Source organism: Phoenix dactylifera, chromosome 16 (assembly GCF_009389715.1).
Source record: "Phoenix dactylifera cultivar Barhee BC4 chromosome 16, palm_55x_up_171113_PBpolish2nd_filt_p, whole genome shotgun sequence".
NCBI lineage: Eukaryota > Viridiplantae > Streptophyta > Magnoliopsida > Arecales > Arecaceae > Phoenix > Phoenix dactylifera.
Genome location: NC_052407.1, coordinates 7,995,968 through 8,018,672, shown reverse-complemented (window position 1 = coordinate 8,018,672; position 22,705 = coordinate 7,995,968). Strand labels below are relative to the sequence as shown.

The 22,705-nt window shown below is 37.1% G+C and overlaps 1 protein-coding gene across 2 annotated transcripts; it reads left to right on the top strand.

The window, feature by feature from the left end:
• Window positions 1-7,712: 7,712 nt before the first annotated feature.
• Window positions 7,713-21,335, top strand: LOC103722745 (protein DEK-like). 2 transcript variants are annotated; one of them, XM_008813416.4, is made up of 12 exons: window positions 7,713-7,865; window positions 8,696-9,423; window positions 9,529-9,562; window positions 13,450-13,526; window positions 17,316-17,375; window positions 17,500-17,610; window positions 17,731-17,811; window positions 18,032-18,118; window positions 18,378-18,825; window positions 20,258-20,367; window positions 20,731-20,761; window positions 20,838-21,335. In XM_008813416.4, exons 2-12 carry the CDS (start codon window positions 8,704-8,706, stop codon window positions 21,005-21,007), a joined length of 1,929 nt encoding a protein of 642 aa, XP_008811638.1. In that variant the 5' UTR covers window positions 7,713-7,865; window positions 8,696-8,703; the 3' UTR covers window positions 21,008-21,335. The 2 variants fall into 2 exon arrangements, with proteins under 2 accessions (XP_008811638.1, XP_008811639.1); XM_008813417.4 differs by having other exon boundaries at window positions 7,732-7,990.
• Window positions 21,336-22,705: the final 1,370 nt, after the last annotated feature.

The window sequence follows — 22,705 nt, the reverse complement described above, 5'->3', positions numbered from 1 at the left end:
TCACATTAGTATTTTATTGCGATATTTAATAATGTCTTTTGAATATTGCAACACTTGTAACACTTGTAAACATAGCTCTAGCATTTCATTAATGTGATGATAAGTGTCATGTTATCTTCTTAAGCAACATTTATAAATATCGTTTAAAATTATTTTGTCTACAACATTTTTGTACTTTTATAAGTATTATTATAGATATTTTTAAATGTTGCCAAAAACCAAGCAATTTAGTGGTCCTATAATATTTTTTTTATCATCAATTAGGGGCTTTTCCCCCCTCTATTTGTCAAGATTAATAATGAGCATATACTTGTCTACATACATATTAGAATTCCAATATGTGAAATTCATATAACTATTCCAATAATACTTTTGTTCAATGCACCAAACCTACATCAAATACACATTTTCAATTTACCAGACATTTATATTACCAGAATTGAAGCAAAAAAGTATTTGAAGGTGTTCACTTGAGTAAAAGTCTTAGATAAATTAAAAATATCACATCTTCAACTAAAGTAGAAAATTAGAAGAAGTTTGGATCATATATCTCCAACTTGCAAAAATAGACTAGAAGAACACATATATCAACCTGTAGGACATGGAAGGAAAAAAAGCATAAAATACATGACTTATATATAATAATCAAAATATGGTTTAAAAATATGTCAATCGATAGTTTATAGTTTTACTATTAGAGCTAGTAGATGGAGGATCATCGTTAGACACAAGAGAGTGTAACAATGATCCATAGAGTAGGGATCATGATAGCTACTCTCCTCAGGAGCCTAGTATATCAAATGGGTGAGAGAGGACCGTCATGTAAGAGGTCTAAGTGCACTTCTATCAGGTATAAATATAGAAATTAGAAAATTTTATTTTATTTAGGATAATTTTATTTTATTTAGGAAATGCAAAATTGTATTTTTTTATTTGGACTCTAGGACTAGAATATTATGAGAACTCTAGTATTTTCTTTTTATGTGGACTTTGATTAGGATTTTGAATTTTATATTATAAACATATTATTGTATTAATTGAGAATATAATTTGCATTATTGAGTTTTGAGAATACTAAATATTGAGTTACCCTCTATCTACCTTCCTTTTCTCTTTTCTTCTCTTCCTTCCTCTTCTGCTCTCTCCTACTTCTATCATGCGTCAATTTGGTATAAGAGCATCCTATTCTTTCTGCCTCTCGAGCTTGTCTTGTGACAATTTGGTATCAAAGTAAATTTTAATTAACCACCACTACCGTATCTTTACTGCTCCGTTACTATAGCCCAACATCTCAAACCACCCTCCTCGGATCTGCCATCTATGCCCCACCACAGCACCATCAAAAAAAAAGAAAGACAGGGAAAAAAAGAAAAAAATAGGGACGATTGCTTTGTCCACCACCACCCCTTATTTCCTCTCCTATTTTTCGCTACTCCCCTTCTCCTATCTCCATCAGCCATTGGAAACCCATCGCCCTTTACCGAAGCCCTGCCATGCCCTCACAACTACGTAGGCATGGATCTCTACATCCTACACTAGCTACATCATCCTCCTGAAGAGATTGATCACCGAATCTCACGAGTTTTCCATCAACTACCTACGCCCGACCATTGCTACCCTCATCAGCACCTTGCGTTGCCCATACGGCCCCTTGCCATGCCCTCCTCTTCAACAGGTGCCACCACCCCTGCCACACTAGAGCTCCATCGCAAGGTTCCTATCGACAAGTTCTGCCTTCGTCTTCTTCAGCTTTGACAACTCCTCTCTGTTGAAGATCCACTAATTTCCATCGATCTCCACTGCCAAGAGGCCTCTGCAATGTCCTTTACCCAAACTCGATAGCCAATTGCTGGTCATCACTGAGTGGAGTGCTGCCTAGCATCTAGGGCTTTGGAACAAAGCCCTTGTAAGGAACAGAGGGCCCAACCAAGTCCGAGTCTAACCCAGATCCAATCCAGATTTGGTAAGGAGCCTGTGGATCTGGGTCTGAATCACATTTGATGTATCAACCCGATATATCGGTGCCACATCACCAGTGGGGCCACATCATCAGCCAGCTATCAGCATATGTCAGCATCCATTCAACAATCTTTGACATGTCTGTATCGCTATGCAACCTGCTGACATCATTTGCTACATTAGTGGTCCTTGCCACATCGACACCATGTCAACTACCACATCAGCATTGGAAACATGCCCTAGCTAATGTTGATATATTGATTCCATTTTTGATGTTTGTTTCTGCTGATTCTATTAGTATAGTGAGTTTTTCTTTGCTAGAATGTGAAGTTATGGCTTAAAGTGTTCTTTATGAGATAATATATTTCTCTTTAAAACCCCAATTGATATTTATTTGATTGGATAACTGGTAAATTGCTTTAGTTCCAACTTTTAATCTTATCCCTTCTCTTTTACAAAGAAAAAAGAAAAAGAAATCGACATCTTGCACCTAACCTTATTTGCATATGGCCTTGTTATGTTGCATCCATTCTAGTTTCTCAACTTTGTCATATTATCTGCATTAAATTTATTAGTTTTACATGTATATATGGTACTAGTTTAGGATTCTTAATTATGTATTGTAATTTTTATTTTATCTTTGTATACTTTTATTGCCCTATACTTGAGTGTATCACACCATAACCAAGAACAAACAGAATGCCCACCTATCCACTATGGAGCAAACTATCCCAAATATTGTTCCCTCCACTTCTTCACCACCATTTGACCCTCAAGCCTTGATGAGCTCTGTAGACCATAAATTTTAATGGAGTCAACAATATGAATAATTGAGTTAGCAGGTAGATTAAGCTCTAAGCGGCTTAGGGCTAGATGAGTCTATTAGGCAACCTGATGAGTCTCTTCATTTAGTTGGGTATGTACAAAGTATCTTGTCCACTTTCGAATCAATAGTAACTACTAATAGGATGAGTTATACCCCTAGATATGTTATTAGAGTCTTACCTAGGGATCTTTATTATAATGTGGAGTCTAAAGCTCATAAGGATATACATGTGGAGGATGAGTTTATAGAGAAATACTAGATTCCAAGGCAACAGCATAGACAAGACTATAGGCAGCCATTTCATGCTCATCTAGGTGAAGTCCATCATAGGTAAGTTGATCAGCATGTCAGATATCCTGATAAGGTTAATAGGCATTTTTCTCTACCCTATAGATATGATCAAGAGGACACTTATGGCATTACTAGGTTAGTTAAGATAGATGTGCGATTTTATGATAGTTAATTATACCCTAACACGATCTTGGGATAGTTAATTAGACCCTAACACCTTCCTAGATTGGTTGGATGAGCTTGAGGATTACTTTGATTAGTATGATATGACAAATAGAGAGAGAGAGAGAGAGAGAGAGAGAGTTCATTTTGTTACGATGAAGTTGGTAGGTGTTGCCAAAAAATATTTGCAGAGTGTCCAGCAAATTCTTTAGCATCTAGATGAACTACTTTTCATCTAGTGGATAGTCATGAGGCACAAGTTAATGGAGACATATCTACTTTCTTACTATAAGAATTAATTATTTGATCCACTTATGAACCATTGGCAACTTAGTATATAAAATAATTGATAAAAAAGTAAACTACACCAACTCCGATCCCAAAGAAAATTACACCAACAATGATCATTTAATACAGTAAAATTACATCTAGACTACTTTTATTAGTAGTCACTAGAATATTATAAACAACTTCTGACAAATTCCTATAAAATTTGGAAATAATTTGGCAAGACATTATACACGGATAGCTAATAGTTCATCTTTTGGATAAATACAAAGTATGCTACCTATATATAAAAAAAGCAATAACCAATAATAAGAAGCAAAAGTAAAATGTTCATGTGTGCTTTTATAGGCATTAGTAATAAAGAATATGCTAAAATGATATATTTAAACATGCCTATCATAGGGAGCAATTTTCATGTGTTATTCTCATTTGAATGGTTGATGTCTCCTAAACTCTAGGATGCTCAATATACTAAAATGTTGAGTAGATCTATCTAGTGATAACATATGAAATTCTAACCTAAATCAATAAACTATATCTAGTTTGTCCCAGTTGAATATTATCAATAAATTAAATCATCAATTTAATTTTAGATTACCTTTAAATCATATTTCAATAAGTTTTTTCTAGAAAGGATATCAATTAAAGGGTGAATTATTCCTATCCAGCTTTTATCATTGTTATTATGGTCGATATACTGGATACCTTATAATCTTTATTTGGGATATCCCACCAATTCCTATGACAATTGATTCGATCCCTTAATTCCTCTAAAAACCCTTGAAGGCCTGGTGCTTTTTTTTTTCGATCCAATGGTTGTTGCTTGAGCACTACCATTAGGCCTGCACTCTCATCTTCTCCCCCATCAATCTCACCAAAAAAGTTCTTTGTCTTAGGCCACTGTTGCCTCTTACTCATCCCTCAATCTCTTCCTCTTTGAGCACAAGACGCTCCTCTACCTTTGCCAGCCTTCTCCCATCATTTAGCCTTCCATTCCTTGCCTGGTTAGACTTTGTCGAAGAACCTTGTATTAGGCCCTCATTGCCTCACCTTCTCCACTCAATATCGTCCTCTTATAGTGAGACATGGCCTCCTATGCCTTCATCGGCCTCCTCCACCTTCACCACTCACCACCTTCAGCTCCTTGCCTTAGCCTCCCTTGCTAGAGATATTGTGTCTCAAGCTCTCGTCGCCTCTTGTGCCTCACTCAAGATCATTCTTTCCAAGAATAACTAGCCTCCCACTTTGCCGGATAAGTCCACCTTCATCCCATGTCTCCTCATCCTCAACCCCTTGGCCTCCTTCATCTCCCCCCTTGCTACCCAACCTCTCTCGCATGGCAGTCCATAATCAGTATGAACCTAGTAGTTACTGATTTTTAATATTATTTGGTACTCTTTGTTTTTGAGAATTAGGGTTTGATGAAATCTAGGGCTTTTTATCAATCACCAACATTAAACAAAGGAAAAAAAAGGGGATAATTAGTTGAGAGAGAGAATGGAGATTAGCTATTGCACTTGGATCCCGGCCAGCTAGTTCTATAGTGGTGAGCAATGATGAACAAATGATGCCAAAGTGGAGGGAAAAGAAGTAAAGGAGTCAAAATTTGAGGCAACATGATGGAATGTAGGGCTTATGAGGGAGAAACATGGTGAGAAGGAAAATAACTATATTTAGAAAGTCTAGATTATTTCCCATAAAGAAATTGAATATTCATATTTCGTAAAAAAGTTAGATGCATGTAAAAGAAACACTAGCGATATTTTTTCTTTTTATTATTTTTAATAAATCTATTGTGATATTTACTAGGGTAGGTCTATTGCTACATTTGTAAATGTAATAAAAAGTGTAATATTACAATGTTTAGTAAAACATAAATTGCAAAATCATATCCACGATGATGTTTATGGATAAATGTAGTAACCAAAATATTTGTGGTGATGATTCTAGTATATATCATAATAACAAATGTGGGAATAGATTATATTTAGTGTGGTATACGTGTTTCAAAGTCCTAATTAATTTTTTTTAGCAAGTTCTAATTATGGGCCCGAAAAGAGAGAAATAAATAAACAAATAAATATGAAGAGATGTTGACAATGGATGACATCTCATGCATGGGCATTTTAGGGAGTTAACGTAGATAGGTTTCCAAATATTATCATTCATGGGGCTCATCCTATGCAAGAAAATAAGATAGACAACTACGTATTGGGAGAGTTCAACTCAAGTTTTGAGCTCGCTAACAATAACAATTTGAAGGGTCCATTTTAGCCATCCACATGTCCAAATGTTCAACTAGAATAGCCGGTAAAGTCCCTTCTCCTCCATTTTTCTTTTCACAATCGAGTGAAAGCAGTGACTTTATTGCCTTATCCATAATTGGCTCCATTCCAATTTCCACCTTTATTCCTGACCCTCTCTGCTTCCATTGGAACCTTCATGAGTTCCAGTCGTGGCCCTTTCTGCCTTCAATCATGTCTCTTATCCTAATCAATACCAAACTACTGCTATTTAATTCCAAATTCAAAACCAATGCCCACGATTCCAACCAAATTGAGTTCTCTTGAGTTATGCCTTTTGAATCTTCTTTACCCCTCTTCTCTCCCTCCCCCTGGTTGATCTCTTGCTTCCACACCTTTTCCAATTTATAGCAACATTTTAAATATATAGAGAGATTGATCAATATTCTTTCATAGGGTCCAAAGGAATAAAGACAAAGAAGATAAAACCAATCGGTTCTCGTTCTCTTCATGATGGCCAAGATGGAAGTGGTCAGGGCTAGGAATGGAGTTGGTGGTAGACCGAGCGATGAAGTATACATAGAATAGAGGAGGAGAAGAAAATTAACTAGCTATTCTATTTTTTTCCACTTAGACATGTAGAAGGCTTAGATGGATCCTTCAACTTTATAATTATTATTAAGCTCAATATTAGAGCTGCATTCTTATGTGATCTCGAATCTCAATTAACTTTTCCAATATGACTTACCCTTGCAAGTCTTGCTTTAATTCACATAAAAAGTGAGAAAAATAAAATAAACATATAAATATGAATGTAGGAGTGTTCGTGTAGATTTGTAACAAAGTAGTTTGTAGTATTCCTGCAATGCAATACTGTAAGAGAATTTTCTCTTAGTTTGCGCATTATAGTAGCAGAATTCATTGTGGTATGTAACAAAGTTGTTTATAATATACTAGTAAAGCCGTTCGAAAGTTCTAACTCATTCATGCATGGAGATGACAAACAACCTCGGATGCAGTGTTGTTTTAGAAACTTCTTGTTACATATTAGAATAAATAACTTTTTTTTTATTGTAATCAAACATGCCAATTTTGTTTGTGATCTTGAATCACTATTTACTTATCTATGTATTCAGAAAATCTTTTTTTTTCTTAGGAAAAGGGGTAAGGGGAAAAAGAGATCAGCCCACCCCCGCGTAGTAGCCCCCACTGGGCCCTCGCCCGGCCAGAAGAATATTCGACACGGGTAGACTCTGTTTAACTCATATCTTCTTCATCTGAAGGTGAGTACGTCATATCTGGCACCATCTAGGTACAGGTAGAAGGAAAGCATAACCGCTAACAAGTCATCTGGGCGTGGAACATTCGGTCTCCGAATTTAATCGACGCCTATGCATTTCAAATCTGAATAATTTGAACGAAATTATCGTTCTTTTACCACGAGACTACCATCCTGATGGCATTAAGGAAATCTTTATAATCCTGTGCACTTGCATTGGCCTATTTTGGTAAATCAAGTGCCGTATACTGGCAGTTCAACCTCTAGAAAGCTTGCAACATGACGAAAGGGGGACCAAAAAAACAAAAGCTTATGACTTGGCAACAGGGTGCCCCACCACAACGACCTTACAATCAAACGGTTGCAAGGGGCAGGACTGTCCGATCCGCCTCGTGGCTGTCCTAAAACTATTGTACGTGGCGCGGCCACAAGGAACCAACAGAGTCAGCAATGAGCAACCAACAGATCTCGACCGTACGATGGATAAGATTATCATTTAATCCAACAAAAAAAAAAGGAGCAACTCCAAAGAAAACCAAAAAGAGACCCTAAAAAAACTCTCTCAGATCTTGAAGCGAGGGATTGGACGTAGTGCGTCTCTCAGCTTGACGGTGACACTTGGACCGGACACGTCAAGAAAACCCTAATGGACTTCGGCTTGGAGTCCGGACTATAAAAAAGGCGGAGAAGAAAGTGAGGGCGCTTCGAGGAGGGAAAAATTAAGTTCTTCTTTCGTTCGCTGTCTCGCTCTCTCGAGGGAGAGGGGTGAGAAGATTCACTGCGAATTTTCGTCGATTCGACTGCTCTGAGATCTTCTGTAAGTGTCTACTCGCTCCGTCGTGATGAGATATAGAGCATTTCCTTGGATTTTTTTTTTTTTGAGGTGATTGCTTGGGAAGAGTTCGTTCTATCGAGCTAGGGTTTCGAAAATTCGGCACGAAGGTGATATTTTCCTGCTTTTATCTCGCGTTTGTTGATGTTTTAAAGGTTTCTTTTAAAAGTTTTTCTCTGATTCTATAACATTAAGGTAAGTTTTCTAATCTGAAGCACTTCTTGCCATTTGTGCTGCGGGCAGATTGCCGGTTCTGCGGCCTTCCTCCGTTTTTCCGGTCTCGGGGGTCTCAAAGTTTCAACTTTTTATGCTCTTTACTCGAGCGTTTGTTCCTGCACTAACCTTGGAGATGTCTTTTATCGTTGTTTCATGTTTTAAGGTTTCTATGCTGTTTCCCTGGTCTTTAGGTTAATAAAAGTTGGTTTCTTAAAAAAATATGCAATTTATTTTGATCAGGGTTTGCCAGCCTACCTTTTCGCATCTCTGGTCTTTGTGATTCTATTTGTTGTTCGTTGAACATGTTAGTTTGTTATTCAATTTGCTTGTACATACCTTCTTTCTCCAATACGATGTCCATATTTTAGAATAGTTATTTTCTATTCTAAATTTGCTTTAGTTTGATAGCTAATGAGCTTCTGCAATCGGTGATTTCTGTTATAAAAGGTATATTCGTTGTTATCGTGGTTTTTTTTTTTCAATTTGCGTTCATTAATGAGTTTCCCTTGTGCATGATTTCAGTCGTGATGTTATCAGAATGTTGATAAGTTAGAAGTTCCGATCTGATAATTACTTTGTTGACATTATAACTTTGGCAGCAATCAGGATGTCTGGACCAGAGCCAGCATCTGAAGTGGAAGCAGCTAAGATGGCCAATGGGTCTGGCCCCCTGTCTGAGGATATGGGTGCGGAGGCTGTTGCTGAAAAGGACAGTGAGGAAAAGAATAATGGAGATGAAAAAAAGGATGGAGATGAGAATAAGGTTGGAGACCAGAATAAGGATGGTGAAGATAAGAAAGATATGGAAGGAAAGAAGGAAACTGAGGAAAATGGCATGAAAAAAGTAGAAGTTGAAGAAGAAGGAAAAGACGAAAAGAAAACTGAGGACGTGAATACAGGAGAAGCTGAAGATGTGAAAATGGTAGATGCTGAGGATGTGAAAACAGTGGAAAGCAAGGATGTGAAAATGGTGGATGCGGAGGACTCTGGAGATGAGGAAGACGGGGTCAAAGAAGTTGGAGAAGAAGAGGGGGGAGCGGATTCAAACCTGAAGCAATCGATTGATGTGAAAGAAGATAATGGAAATATGGAGAAGAAGGTTGATGACAATAAGGTGGAAGGGTTAAAGAAAAAGAGGGCTAGGAGTCAGAAGGTCAGCGATAAAGGGGAAGCAAAGGAGAAGAAAGAAAGAGGTACAAAGTCAAAGGAATTGCTGAGTACTCCTACACCATCTTTTATTGATCGTCCTGTGCGTGAGAGAAAAACTGTGGAAAGACTCGTTGAAGTTATTGAGAAAGAGCCAGATAAGGAATTCCTAGTTGAGAAGGTGCAGATTTCATGCTTAATTTTCCTCATGTATTTTTAGTGGGTTCCATCATCTTTATTGTTGTTATTGAAATGCTCATTTTTCTGTTTAACATTTGTTTTTTAGGGCCGTGGCATTCCGCTGAAAGATATACCAAATGGTAAGGTTTTGAACTGTTGCAAATTTTGCCGATGGCTTACTACATGCAGTTTATGATGCATTACCATGAATTATGTTGTCTTCTTTGGGAATTCCTCTTCGTGAATTCCAAGCTATGGAGATAAATCTTTTATCCGCAAGCCCTTCTTGTTTCTCTCTATATAATTTTCATGCCAGTTATCTAAGTTTGTGGAGTTACTCATGCTGTCCTTTTTCTTGATTGATTTTATTTTCTTGTATTTTGAGATTGTGGTTTGGTTTTAAATCCATTCAATGATAATTTGATACTTCTTTTTCTAGTTTCTATTTGTTTGTTCATAGCCATCAAGCATCATACAGATTAAATGAGGATGAGTTGATGAACCCTTATTTACAGTAGTTGTTGAATTGTTGCTAACCAGACTTTGTACAAACTAATTGGGAGTTGCCTCGTGAATCCATATTTATTGTTCATTCCTATAGGGGTCTACCTTCTCTTTCAAACCAATATATTTCATATATGCTTTTAGTAACTTGCTTCAAGATTATATTATGCATTCTCATCCGTGTCACATTCTAACAAAAAAAATGCATCCTGTTCCCCATAAGGCTGCAAATGGGTCGGGTTGACCCGAGACCCGACCCGGCCCGACCCGCGTAGACCCGACCTGACCCCGAATTTTAGGACCCGCGGGTCCGGGTCGGGTCCTAAAATTAGATCCGAATCATTTTCTGGGTCGGGTCTGGGTTTACCGAACGGACCCGATCCGACTCGAATGGACCCGAAGAGAGAAAGAGAGGGGGAAAAAGCAAAAGAGAGTTTTTTTCTTCTTTTTTTTTTGTGGGTCGTGGCACTATTGGTCCGTCAGGATCCTCTCTCGGTCTATTACACTGTTGATACCTCTGGGTCGTGTCTCGATAGCTGGCTTTTCTTTTTTTTTTTCCTTCGGTTTTTTGGTTTCTGTTTTTTTTAACTTTTACTGGGAGGAAGTGAGGGAACACCGAACTGAATATGGGTCATGTGCCAGTTTTCTACAATGGAATTGGATTTTGGAAGGTCTGGGATTTTTTTTGTCCTCGTGAGAGGGGAGCTGGGAGACACCAAGTTCCGTCCAATCAGTCACATGGACAAAAAATAGTGTGATATGAAATTTGGCTTGTAGACCGACTTAGTTAGTAAGTCGGGGTCATCTATTCTGACTGGAGATCAATTGCAAGTCTTTCAAGTCATGGGTCACTCAGCACCTCATAATTATGATATGACCAAATTAGATTTGCCCAAATTCTTTCCCAAAAATACAAAAAAATTAGACCCGATTCGGACCCGAACACGACCCGATTCAGACCCGGACCCGACCCGGACCCAACTCAGACCCGACCCGACCCGATCTTCAACCGGGCCGGGTCTGGGTCCAAAATTAGGATCCGAACAAAAAATTGGGTTGGATCGGGGTCACCCAGGATCCGACCCGACCCGACCCGACCCATTTGCACCCCTAGTTCCCCATGGACCAGCAGGGCTTCATGAATACTTGTAGTATCATAGTTCTTTACCCTTTTGACACTTAAAGTTCGTCATTCAGTTCTAGTTCCTACTTTCTTGCATACTGTGATGCTTTTTGTATATGCTTGGTCATCTTTATTCAACTTTGGTTATGGCAAGGCCATCTTTGCTTTGAGTTCTTTCTTTCTCAAAAAAATGTGCTGGTTTGACGTGGAGTAAAATGAGACAAAGCAAACCCGTAGACATTTAAATGACCTATTTTTGGTATAAAAGCCGTTTGATGTTCCCATGCTTGCACAAGTAATAGAATCCTTCACATGAATGGTAATATTATAGTAAATACAATTAAAGCACATTGGTCATTATCTTCTTTTCACATCCATCCTTGTTTATAATGATCTGGTTCATTTGGAATTTTGGATCATAATAACCATAATTTATTTTGGAGTGCATGATTATCTGGTATGGCAGTATTTGGCATGTTTGTTAACAAATTTAGATCATATCTATCTTTTTTATTCTCAAGGTGATAATTGTTATTTTATTGAATCAGAGAACATTTTTGATGCTCATGAATTGCAATGAACTAGATTGATGCATAAGATTTTTTGCATATTAAAGAATGGTGTTTGAGAGGGTATGATGTGTGTATATATATGTCTTTGTATACATGTACATGTATGGATTTTTGGATCTATATATTGGTAAAATGAATTATATGTATGTATTTATGTTACTTGGGTGGAATGCATAGGTGGAATTCCTTCATGCATCACATATGCTTGCCATAAATGTTTATTTAGGTGTTGTTTGGTTGCAACATAAGTGGGGAGATATCCCCCTAGGAATGCATAATTGGTATTCCTTATGCATGACACATACTTGCCATAATTGTTTATTTAGGTGTTGTTTGGTTGTAAAATAAGTGGGGGGATGGTATACCCCAAAGTGGGGGGCATCCTATCACAATCTTGTTAAACACCAAAGATTTGGAGTTTATACTGTGGATGTGTTGTAAGTTTATTCCACCAAAATGCTGGCTTATACTGCAGAATAGGCTTGTCCCTGTTTCCTTTTAATTACCATTTTGCCCCTATTTATTTTATAAACACTCAAAAAAGTGAGAGGAAAATTTGGTCTTTGCTATAAAATCCAAAAGGTGGCAAAGTTCAATGTGCGTAAAATGTAACTTATTCACTCCACCTATTCCTTGCATTTATTCCTCGGCCAAATACCAAAACATACCTATTCCACAGAATAGGTCTATTCTTTCAATAGCGCAAGGGATATTCTTTCAGCCACTTATTTTGCAGCCAAACACCACTTTAGTGCATTGCTGCACGTGTTATTTAAATCATGTGGATAATTGGATAGAAAAATGAAAGCATGCTTCTGTTTTATTGAGGAAATAGATGTCATATATGTTGATGCATGCCTTTTAGGCATGTGTGCATTTAAGGTTCAGATCCTAAGTAGTTCCTCCAAGAACTTATTTCAGATCAAGGTCTGCAATCGAGGTGCTTGTACCTTATTGGTACGTTACTTGTTTGGCATGGTCATGCTATAAAAGTTTTGAAAAATTAATGATTGATAGGAATATATGGATAAGTAAACTAGTGCCTAGTTTGTGATCATTGACAATAGTAATGATATTTGGATGATCTTGGGTTACATGAGCTATTATTGTTAAACAATATTATAAACTTATTATTTCTTTGTTTACGTGCATTTCAATTGCTGATATAATATATGTCTTTAAAAGTATTTTATAATTCAAACTATTTGACACTTTGTAATATTTATGCATGTTAATGACTTAGCACACAGAAAACCTTGACCAGGGAATTTCACTCGATGGTCCTATCTTATTTCTTGCAACTATCGAGCTTTTAGATAAGAAAACATGGCTGCAAAAGAATTCCATAACCAAAAATTTGCAACCAAGAAAGGCTGTACAAAGGGTGTTTGCAGTGTATTTATGCGTACCAGTAAGTATGCTTTGCTGTCGTGATCTCTGATATGGTGCATGCCTTATCCACCCTCTGTTGATACAATATCAATCCTTGGTATTTTGAACCTTGGCCATAGGATAACAAATAACTGATATTGATACATATAGTTATAAGATGAAAGTCCTTATCTGAACTCTGCATGCTGTCCAAAACACCTTTTGGAATCATGGGGTAAAGGAGTAATCTTCTCTTTACATGTTGATGCTGACTGTTAATGCAAAGTTGAGATCTGCTATGTGGATTTCTATATTAGCATGCCTTCTTGATTTGTTGCAGTTTACTGATTTTTGATGTGCTTTTCATACTTCCCGTTTTTTATTAGTTTATCTTCTATCTTTAAGTCTATATGTGGTACAAAATTCATTCATGACCTGTGTCCAATCTTGTGCTCAGTGGCTTACAAATTAGGAAGAAAGAAGCCTGCAGATCTTAAATTGCTTCATCAGACTCTTTTTGGAAGGAAAGGAAAGGTAGTTAAAGATGTTACATTTATTTGCTTCTTTAATGTTACATTTGGGTTCTAAGATCCTTGTTGGTTATCATACATTTGCTTTTATTATTTTATGCTGCTGCTGCTGGTGGCGTGCATATGTATTGGTGTTTATGTAGTTGCTCTGGAGCTAATAATTGCTTACTTAAGTTGATTAAGTGTGGATTTATGGTAATCTTGATATTGAGGGAAGAACCTACTATCCATCTGAAGTAATTTATCTTCAGATACTACTATGGTTTGTTGACATTGGTATTTAAATTGATGTCTATTTTACATAGTACTATCCTTTTAATTTCTTTCATGTACTTCTTGAAAGTTGATCACATTTGTATGTGTTGTTGGACCAATGGTGTCATACAACCAGAAAATGTTTCTTGTTTGCTAGTATTTTATCCATATTGTGTTATTTTTTGCATTTTTTTTAGCAGAAATGCTAGAAAATCCAATAACTGGTCAATTGAAATTTATTTTCCTGTTAGAAGTCTGAGGTTATATTTTTAAGTGCAGATGTAATTGTAAAGAAACAATGTTACGCCCACTACCAAATTCAATGTTGGTGATCAAAAGATACAGTGAGCCATTGAATGTGATCTAGGAGGCCTAATATATTTATATACTAAACATCCTATGTTTTCTAGACTCCTAGATTGTGAATCAAGTCACCCCACAATCAGTGCACTATAACATTCCATTGTAATTATATATTCTGGGTGACTTGATATATAGATTCGAGGTCTCCAAATCATATGATTTTTCGTACATAGATATTTTAAGCCTTCTAAATCACATCTGATGGCTCACATTTTCATTTTTTGACCATTGATGTTGAATTTGGTGGTTGGTGTAAAGGCCTCTCTTTACAGCCCATGTGTGTTATATCCATACCCATTACTTCATTTCTACATGTGATGAGATTCTACGAGTGATTAGTATGTTTTTTCAGGGGGTTAAGTTACATTTAGGAAAACACACATTGTTTTGAGTGATTGTTTTAGGTTTATTTTGATGCCTTGAAAAATGGTCTGTTGTGGGCTGTGGAAACTATATTGATTATTTGCTGGTGAAAATTAAGATTCTCTTGTTTGGGTGACACATTCCATATCTCTCTGTGTTCTGTTAAATATAATTTTCCCCTAATCTCTACATTCATCCAATATTCTTGGTAATCCAGAATAGTTGGAGTGTTTTGTCTTAGATTAGATATTGCACCTGCTTGTACACTAGGACATGGGCTGCCAAACTCACTTGGTTTGCTGGATCTAGCTTGGCCGATTGGCGGCCCTGGACATGCATTTCCAGCCCATTGAGGTAGGCTGGGCCTCAGCTTACTTAAAGCATCCAAGTTTGACCTGAAATGTATGCTATATTATATATTAGGGGATTTGCAGAATAAATGCACAATGTTTCCATATTTAGAGAAAGGTCTTGTTTTTTCCCCGCATAAACACTCCACATTTTGGACTATTATATCCCCATTCTCAGATGAATATGCACATTTATTTCAGTTGATGCATACATATTAGCTTACATCTCCCTGAGAGCAAGCTAAAGCAGATATTGATTATAATTAATGGGTGCAGATGTAATATTATAGGGTATTTGCAGAGAAATTTCTTAGATTATCAAATTTACAGAAAAAGTCACCTTTTTTATTTTGGGAAGAGACTGCCCATTTTGAATTTTACTAGACCCTAATTGAAGTTAATCCAACACATACACGCACAAACACATGCACTCTCTTTTTGTTGTCAGCCTTGCTGTCTTGGTCTATTTCTACTTTGTTATTTGCAACCATGGTTCGCCGTACTGGCTTGAACCGGGCGGTACAATGCGTACCATACTGTACCGGTTCGGTATTATACCGTACCGGATCAGTACCGGTATTTGGTATGGAAGACGTATCGACACTAGGTATATTGAAAAGACTCTGTATCGTGCCGATGTAGTGCTATTGTGGCACCGGTAGGGAGTCCGGTGCCAAGACGGCGAACTTTATTTGTCACCCTTGCCACTAGTGTCCCCATTTGTTCCCATGAGTGTCTTCGACACCCTCACCACCATCGATGCCCCTCACCCTATCCCTCCTTTTGGTGGAATGGGAATTGACCTACCTAGGAAATTGATGGGGTGGGCTGGGTGACTGGGCAGGATGTAGAACTTAGTTATGAGGTCCACTGTTTTATGCTTAGCCTAGCATGTTGGAATTTGATCTTGAGTTGTGGCTTAGCCTTAGCCCAACCTGTCTCAGTATGTTCCTAGCCTACCTATTGGAATCTCATTCTTGTTCTTACAGCTGCTTCATCAGGCACCTGTTGTTGCCACCACTATTTGGAACTAATCTACTTTTTGTTAACTGTCCATTATTCTGCATCATAATTATCCACTGAAGGTTCTAACCAAATAACTGCATTTCTACATTTTATAAAATTATTAAAATTTTTATACAAATGCTTCTTGGTTAATTCAATATCCTAAAACCTTTTGTGAGCTCCACCTGCTTATCCCTCATTCTAGCACCAGAATCTAATCTCTCATGGGAATGCAATGCACTCAACTTAGTTTTAAATGTAACTTTTCTTTTGCTGCTAAACCTGCTTGTTTCTATACATTTGTAGATATTTTATTTATTATCATTTGCTATTAAGCGCACAGTCTTGATAGAAAGCTCCATTTTGCTTGATCTTTCTGATGCAATAGAACTTTTGCTTATGATCAGCATCTTATTAGTGCCTTGACACTTTATAAGAGGGTGACAACTATAGAGATATGCATCTTGGTTTGTTACAACCACTTATCATATACTTCGTCTTTCAGTGTGAAGGACAGTATCATTGTAAGAGAAGATAGATGATCATTTTCATGCATTTGTGATGGTTCTCAGCAACATCTTTATGCATGTTTCGCCATTACATTCTTCATCTTCATAGTGATGATCCTGTCTTTCTTGCATGAGCAAAAATATGAATGTTAGAGCAGAAGGTTAGATTCATAATGAGAGTCACTTCTTATACCCATTTATTTTGTGTTAGTTCTGTGAGGGAAGGTTAGATTTTTGATGTTGAAGATTTTACAAGTCTTCAGGTGCACATTATTCTTGCAAGTGGAAGATTTGAGGAAGGTCAAATTATCGAATTGTCAAAACATCACTAGACCGAAGGTTTTGAGATGAACAATCTCACATTGATTGATGCATTTGAACTTTCTCAACTTAAGAGTGGAGATAAGCTCTATGAACTAATTTGACCATATGAGTATGAAAGTTTTAAGGTTTAGTATTCGCCCCTAGCTAGGTTTTCCGGAACATTTATACTAGTTTGGGATCAAGGCATAGTTGTGTTGAGTTGTAAATGATATTTGACTTTGTTATCATGATAGCAGCTCTTTTTGGTTGATGTGATCATTGCGCTTGTTAAGATGCACCCCTAATTTTTGTATCGAGGTGAACTTGTGTTGTTTCAGTTGGTAATGAAATCAGGTTATTTTTCTTTAAGTGAGAAATTCCACTTAATTTCTGCTATTTGTTCTTTCCATATTTTCCTCTTTTTTGGTTTCCTTTATTAATTGAACTCGTTTTTCCTAGTAACTAGTAAGGTAAGGTCTCATCACTATGTGCATACTGTAAATAACTCCCATTGATGAGGTTACTTATCTATATAATTATTATTAAGGCAGAAGTTTTATCTGATCTTCTTTTGGTTTTAATAATTTATTTTTTCTTTTCTGCCTTCTCTTTCGTGGAGGATCATTGTTGCATTTCTGATTGCAGGCTGTAAATTTTAAAAATCATATTCTCCAATTTTCTGGATTTGTCTGGCACGAGAGCGATGTAAGCCTTCATTTCATACTTGAGATATACTCTGTTTGATTCCTGTGCAATCATATTTACTTGTTTTCTAAACCTTATATTGTTCTAAAATTTTGATTTCCTTTTTGAATAACCTTTCTTATAGGAAAAACAGAGAGCTAAAATGAAGGAGAAACTTGACAAATATGTAAAGGATACATTATTGGATCTATGTGATTTGTTTGATATACCAGTTTCAAAAACAGCCATGAGAAAGGTTGGTGGTCTGTTGTTCCAAAGTCTTCGTGTATGATTATTCAAGTCAAAGCTGTGTTTTGCTTGTGACACTAAACGCTGATCAGACTGATTAACATGTGTATTTTCAATGTTCCCACAGGAAGACCTTGTAGCAAAGTTATTGGATTTTATGGTTGCACCTCATGCTACTACTGATGTGATACTTGCTGACAAGCAGCAGGTTTGCCCTTGCTGCTAAAACATGCTATGTTCTTTGGTGGTGCGTGGTACTGATAATAAATGTTCATTTAGATGGGATAGGATTTTCTGGCTGAAATTTATGCACGTGGGACCTAGCAATATTAGATAATGCGAATATTTCCTGCGGTAAATTTTTCACGTACAATGGGTATTTTATGCGTTGAATCTAACTGTTTCTTTTGTTCCCTTTTTTTCAACAGTCGATGAAATCTCGAAAACGTAAGAGGGTGACTAAAGGAAGTGCTTCTAAAAGTGTGGCAGAAACACCCACTAAGCAGTCTAGGAAGGTTTGTTGATGGAACAACACAAATATAAGTGATTTTATGTTACTATTTCTTAATAATATTTTGTTCTTGAATCATACTTGATTTATACAATTTTAACTTTTATTTGCAACAAAGCCACCTCTTTCATTTTATTTATTCTAGTCATCTCCCATTAACTATCTGTGCTATGTGCATTTGCATTGTTCAATTACATTAAGAGTTGTTCTTGTCAAGATAGTCCTGATGTTTGTTTGAGACTACTGCATTTTTGCGGAGACAGAAAAAAAGAGAAGACAGCTCAAATAGCAAAGGGAAGAATGTACAAGAAAATGAAGAAGAAGATGAAGAGGATAATGGGAATGGTATTTCTGATGAGGATGAAGCATTTAAACAGTCTGAGTGTGGGGCGAAAGAAAGTGAATCTGAAGAAGCTGCTGATGAAGATGGCGATGATAATGAAGACTCAGGAAAAGGCAAAGAGGATAAGAAGAGATCTTCAAAACGGCGAGGTTCTGTTGGTAAAGAAAAGTCAAAGGTGGAGACCAGCTCTAGAAAGTCCTCTTTCCCAACAAGCACCAAGACCCCTACTAAAATATCATCTTCCAAACGTCTCAAGGCTGAAGACGATAAGGATGTAGGTGCAAAGGTTTTCTCCAGAAAAAAGAGAAATGTTGATGTGGCTAGGGAAAAACCAACTCTAAAATCAGATAAGAAGGAGAGAGCTACTGGTATGCCTTTGATCTGTAAACTTTGCTAATACATAGATATAGGAGGGTAAAAATCCACGGTATCGCTTTGTGTTGATCTTGTTATGGCTACATGCATGCTTGCATCCATATATACATGTATAAGAATGCCCAGAGATAAAAAATCATGTGTTTTTATGGTCTCTAACCTATGTATCAAGTGGATAGGAAAATGTACAGTTAAAATGATATCAAACCATGTTTTTCTATGATCTGAGCATTAAAATTTATTGATTTTCAATCCTTGCATGTTTTAACATATGTAGATAATGATCGCTGCGGTGGATTTTTACTTTGAACATTTTATCATGTATTTTGGCACACTAGCACAATGGACACCATCTTGTTTTGTGTCAAGTTGATGCATAGGTTAGAAACCACCAATACATGTGATTTTTGGTTTCTAGGTATTTTTAAAGATATAAATCATGATCAGTGCTGTAGATCTTCAATTTCGGTGCTGGATTATTAATTTTAGACTGACTAGATGCCTCTCCTCTGGAGAGGAGTGTAACCCATCCCGTCTGTATGTGTATGTGTGTGAATGTGCATGCATGCACGTGTGTGCAATGCATGAAGTTCTCTTTGGATTAGCTAGCATGCAGAAATTAGAGAGACGGGCCAAATTGATTATTCTCGCAATTAAAGCTGTTCACTGAACATGTTCTGAGTGATGTGGCTACCATTGTTCTAGTTTAATGTTATCTCATGGGTTTGTTGCATCAAAAATTATTTGAAGAATATATTTGCACCTGAAAGTCAAGAACTCTTTTCGGTCACAGTAATTAACATTTAAACACAGATAACTGAATAGAAAGGCAAGGAGGGAAGCTCTTAATACACAATTACATTGATTTTGCTTGGCCTGATGGTTTCTGACCTTATAAAAATATTTAGCTAGTGGCCTTAAGGTTGTAGTAGCTAAGCTTGCTTGGTTTTTAAGATGTCATCAGCACTCATCTAGAATCCACGGATTTGATAGAAAGAGGAAATCTGTTGTAGAAGAATTGATTTTAGACTGTTACTGCTTTGTCATCGGCTTTATAAGCGATATTATTGTATGAAACTTTATATTCTTGCAAAGCATGTTGTATCGTTTAATGCCAACTTTTCTGACCTGCTCATGTCATGTTTGATGGCTGCTATATTATCTATGCAGCAGTCTCCTGATTGTGACTGTAGTCTGTTGCATGTCTCCGTTCCATCTATTTCTAAGTTTTCTGTCATAAAGATAAAGGATGTTCATGTGTTGAAGCTTCTTTGCCTCCCAGCACAGTGCTGTCTGTTTAAGATTTTGTGAGAATGAGAACTGACTCTTGTGGCTCTTGTTGAACTCTATGCTTGTCTGTGGTGTCTCCTCCACATTTTTTGTGAATGACTGATCACTACTTGACTCATCTGTTATTTGATCAAGGTAAAAGGGCGGCTAGAGGCAAGGGAAAATCAATGGAGGGGGAGCATCCAAGCGAGGAGGAACTGAGGAAGACTATATGTGAAATTTTGAAGGAAGTTGATTTTAACACTGTGAGTTATTCTGATATTACCCTGTATTATTTGGAAAATTAAATATTAAGAAGCTGCATATGAGTATGTATATGTGTGAAAAAATTAATGTTTGTAGTACATTTTAGTTGTACATAATTGTTAATCCAAAGAAAGTTGCATCAGATATTAGGCGGCCTATCTTCATCCTTGTCGGGTTATGCTCAGGATCTGTCAGTCTTCCTAGTAGTAACCTAGATATCATCAAGTTGCTATTGCTTCTTCCTGTCATTTATGCCTTTATTTGTCCATTTTAGTACGACTCTTAGACCCTATTATGCCCATATACAGTATGGCATATGATTTCTTCAGCTTTGTTAACTACATTCTGCTGTTCTGTTTCAGGCCACTTTCACTGACATTCTTAAACAGCTTGGTATGTCCTTCTGACTTATCCTTGTTTCTTTAATCTGGACCTTTCTGAAATACTTACAAAAGTGTGCTTTTCCCAGCAACCCATTACAAAAAGGACCTAACTCCTAGAAAACCAGCTATAAAGGAATTGATCCAAGAGGAGTTAACCAAGCTAGCGGATGAAGCAGAAGAAGATGAGGATGATGAAGATGAAGATGCCGAGAAGGAAGAAAATCCAGAACCTAGTGGCAAAGAGGTGAAAACTTGATTGCAGCTTAAGTAGGGGCATGGCACTGATATTGACTCAATAATGTTCTCCTGTCGAAGTTAGCCTGCCTGTCATGGCGGTCTGGCATCATTTATCGCATTATTTATGATGCCGATTGCTAAGACCTTTTCCTCTCCCTAGTCATGCTGTGTATTTATAACATAGTTTTGTGGCCATCATCTTAACCTTAAGTTTACTGACCTGGAGATGTTGTTAGGTATCTGCAGTTTTAATTATTATATACTCAAACATCATATACCTGATTACACCTGTTTGGTGCTGACTTTGAGTTAAACAAATCTAAAATGACAAACTTTTCCATTCTCTACGGCCCTTTTTTCTCTTTTGGGTACAGCCTTTATAACCTTCGAAGTTGGATGCCTGGAAATATCCTTTTCACGACTTAATTTCAAGCCCTAGTTACTGGAAACTCATCGCTGTGCTTCTGTTGTGTGATCACTCTTCTTGTTTAATGGTTATATCGTGCAGCTGTAAATTGTAGAAGGCTGGTATCTGATGCCTTCAGTCAATATTTCAAGTTCAGCTGTCTTCTTTTCTTGGAATGGTGTCTTTCATATTTGAGCTTGTGTAACTTGATTGTTGTGAGGGATGAACTTGGCCGGCCAACTCCTGGCATGTATTTCCTGAATGTGCGCATTATTTTGTTGTTTTCCGGTGCTCTCTTTCTCGTTGTGGCTAAGCAGCATTGCTGTTGAAATCTTTTGCTAACCATGTATTGGAATTGAGATATCATGTCATGGCTGATTTTTGAACAATGAAAGTTAACCAAATCTGGGTTTCGGCCTGTGGTTAGCACATCCATTTTAGTTCTTTTGATCTGTACTTTGGTGTTTGATGAGTATATATAATGCTTCTCCACTCGCAAATTGCAGTGTCACGGCCTTTACATTGGGAGATAAGTGCTCAATTTAGGAAGTTATTTAAAAGGATTATTTGCACCATTGGTTGGACTAGTGGTTTTTATTGAACGCTCATTTGACATCTTCATGTCCCTTATAATGTATGGTAGAGCAAGGCCTGGAAAACCCTAGAGCATGGCCGAACCTGAAAATGTTTCGTTGGTGCTTGACCAAAGCTGTGCACTAGTGCTTCCTGAAGCTCAAATTTTGGAGGTTTATCAAAAATCCATGCTGGGTCTGAATGAATTTGAATTGATGGCATTTGAATTTTGAAGTGTCAGGTGGTTTTGCGGACCGTTTAGTTGAATATTTCGAGATTATAATTGTGCAAGACACTCGAGCTGCTAAAATTAGGTAGGGATGTCTCTTCATCCAACTTGGTCTTAGGGCTTTTGGTATATGGGATCAAATATACTGCAATGTAATTTTTCATGTTCGTATTCAGGTCTCTTGGTAAAAGACTTTACCTGATCCTATTCGGACAGGGTGGTAAAATATGTACATCAGAGCATGTTTTTGATTTTCATGGATTGGACCCAAATTGGAACTTCAACATCCAATAGTTGACCCAAACTTTTTCTTTAGTTATTTTGAGCTTACATAGAGTATATATTGGAGGGCATGAACAGGTTTGAACTTGGCAAATGATGGTATACACTCAAGATCTGGACATGATGTTGATCTATATCTAATCCTACATGACCCAATCTTCTCTGAAGCTGTCACGATCAAATTCTTGGAATGGTAGTGGATGGATTCAAGTGTAGGCAAACCTACA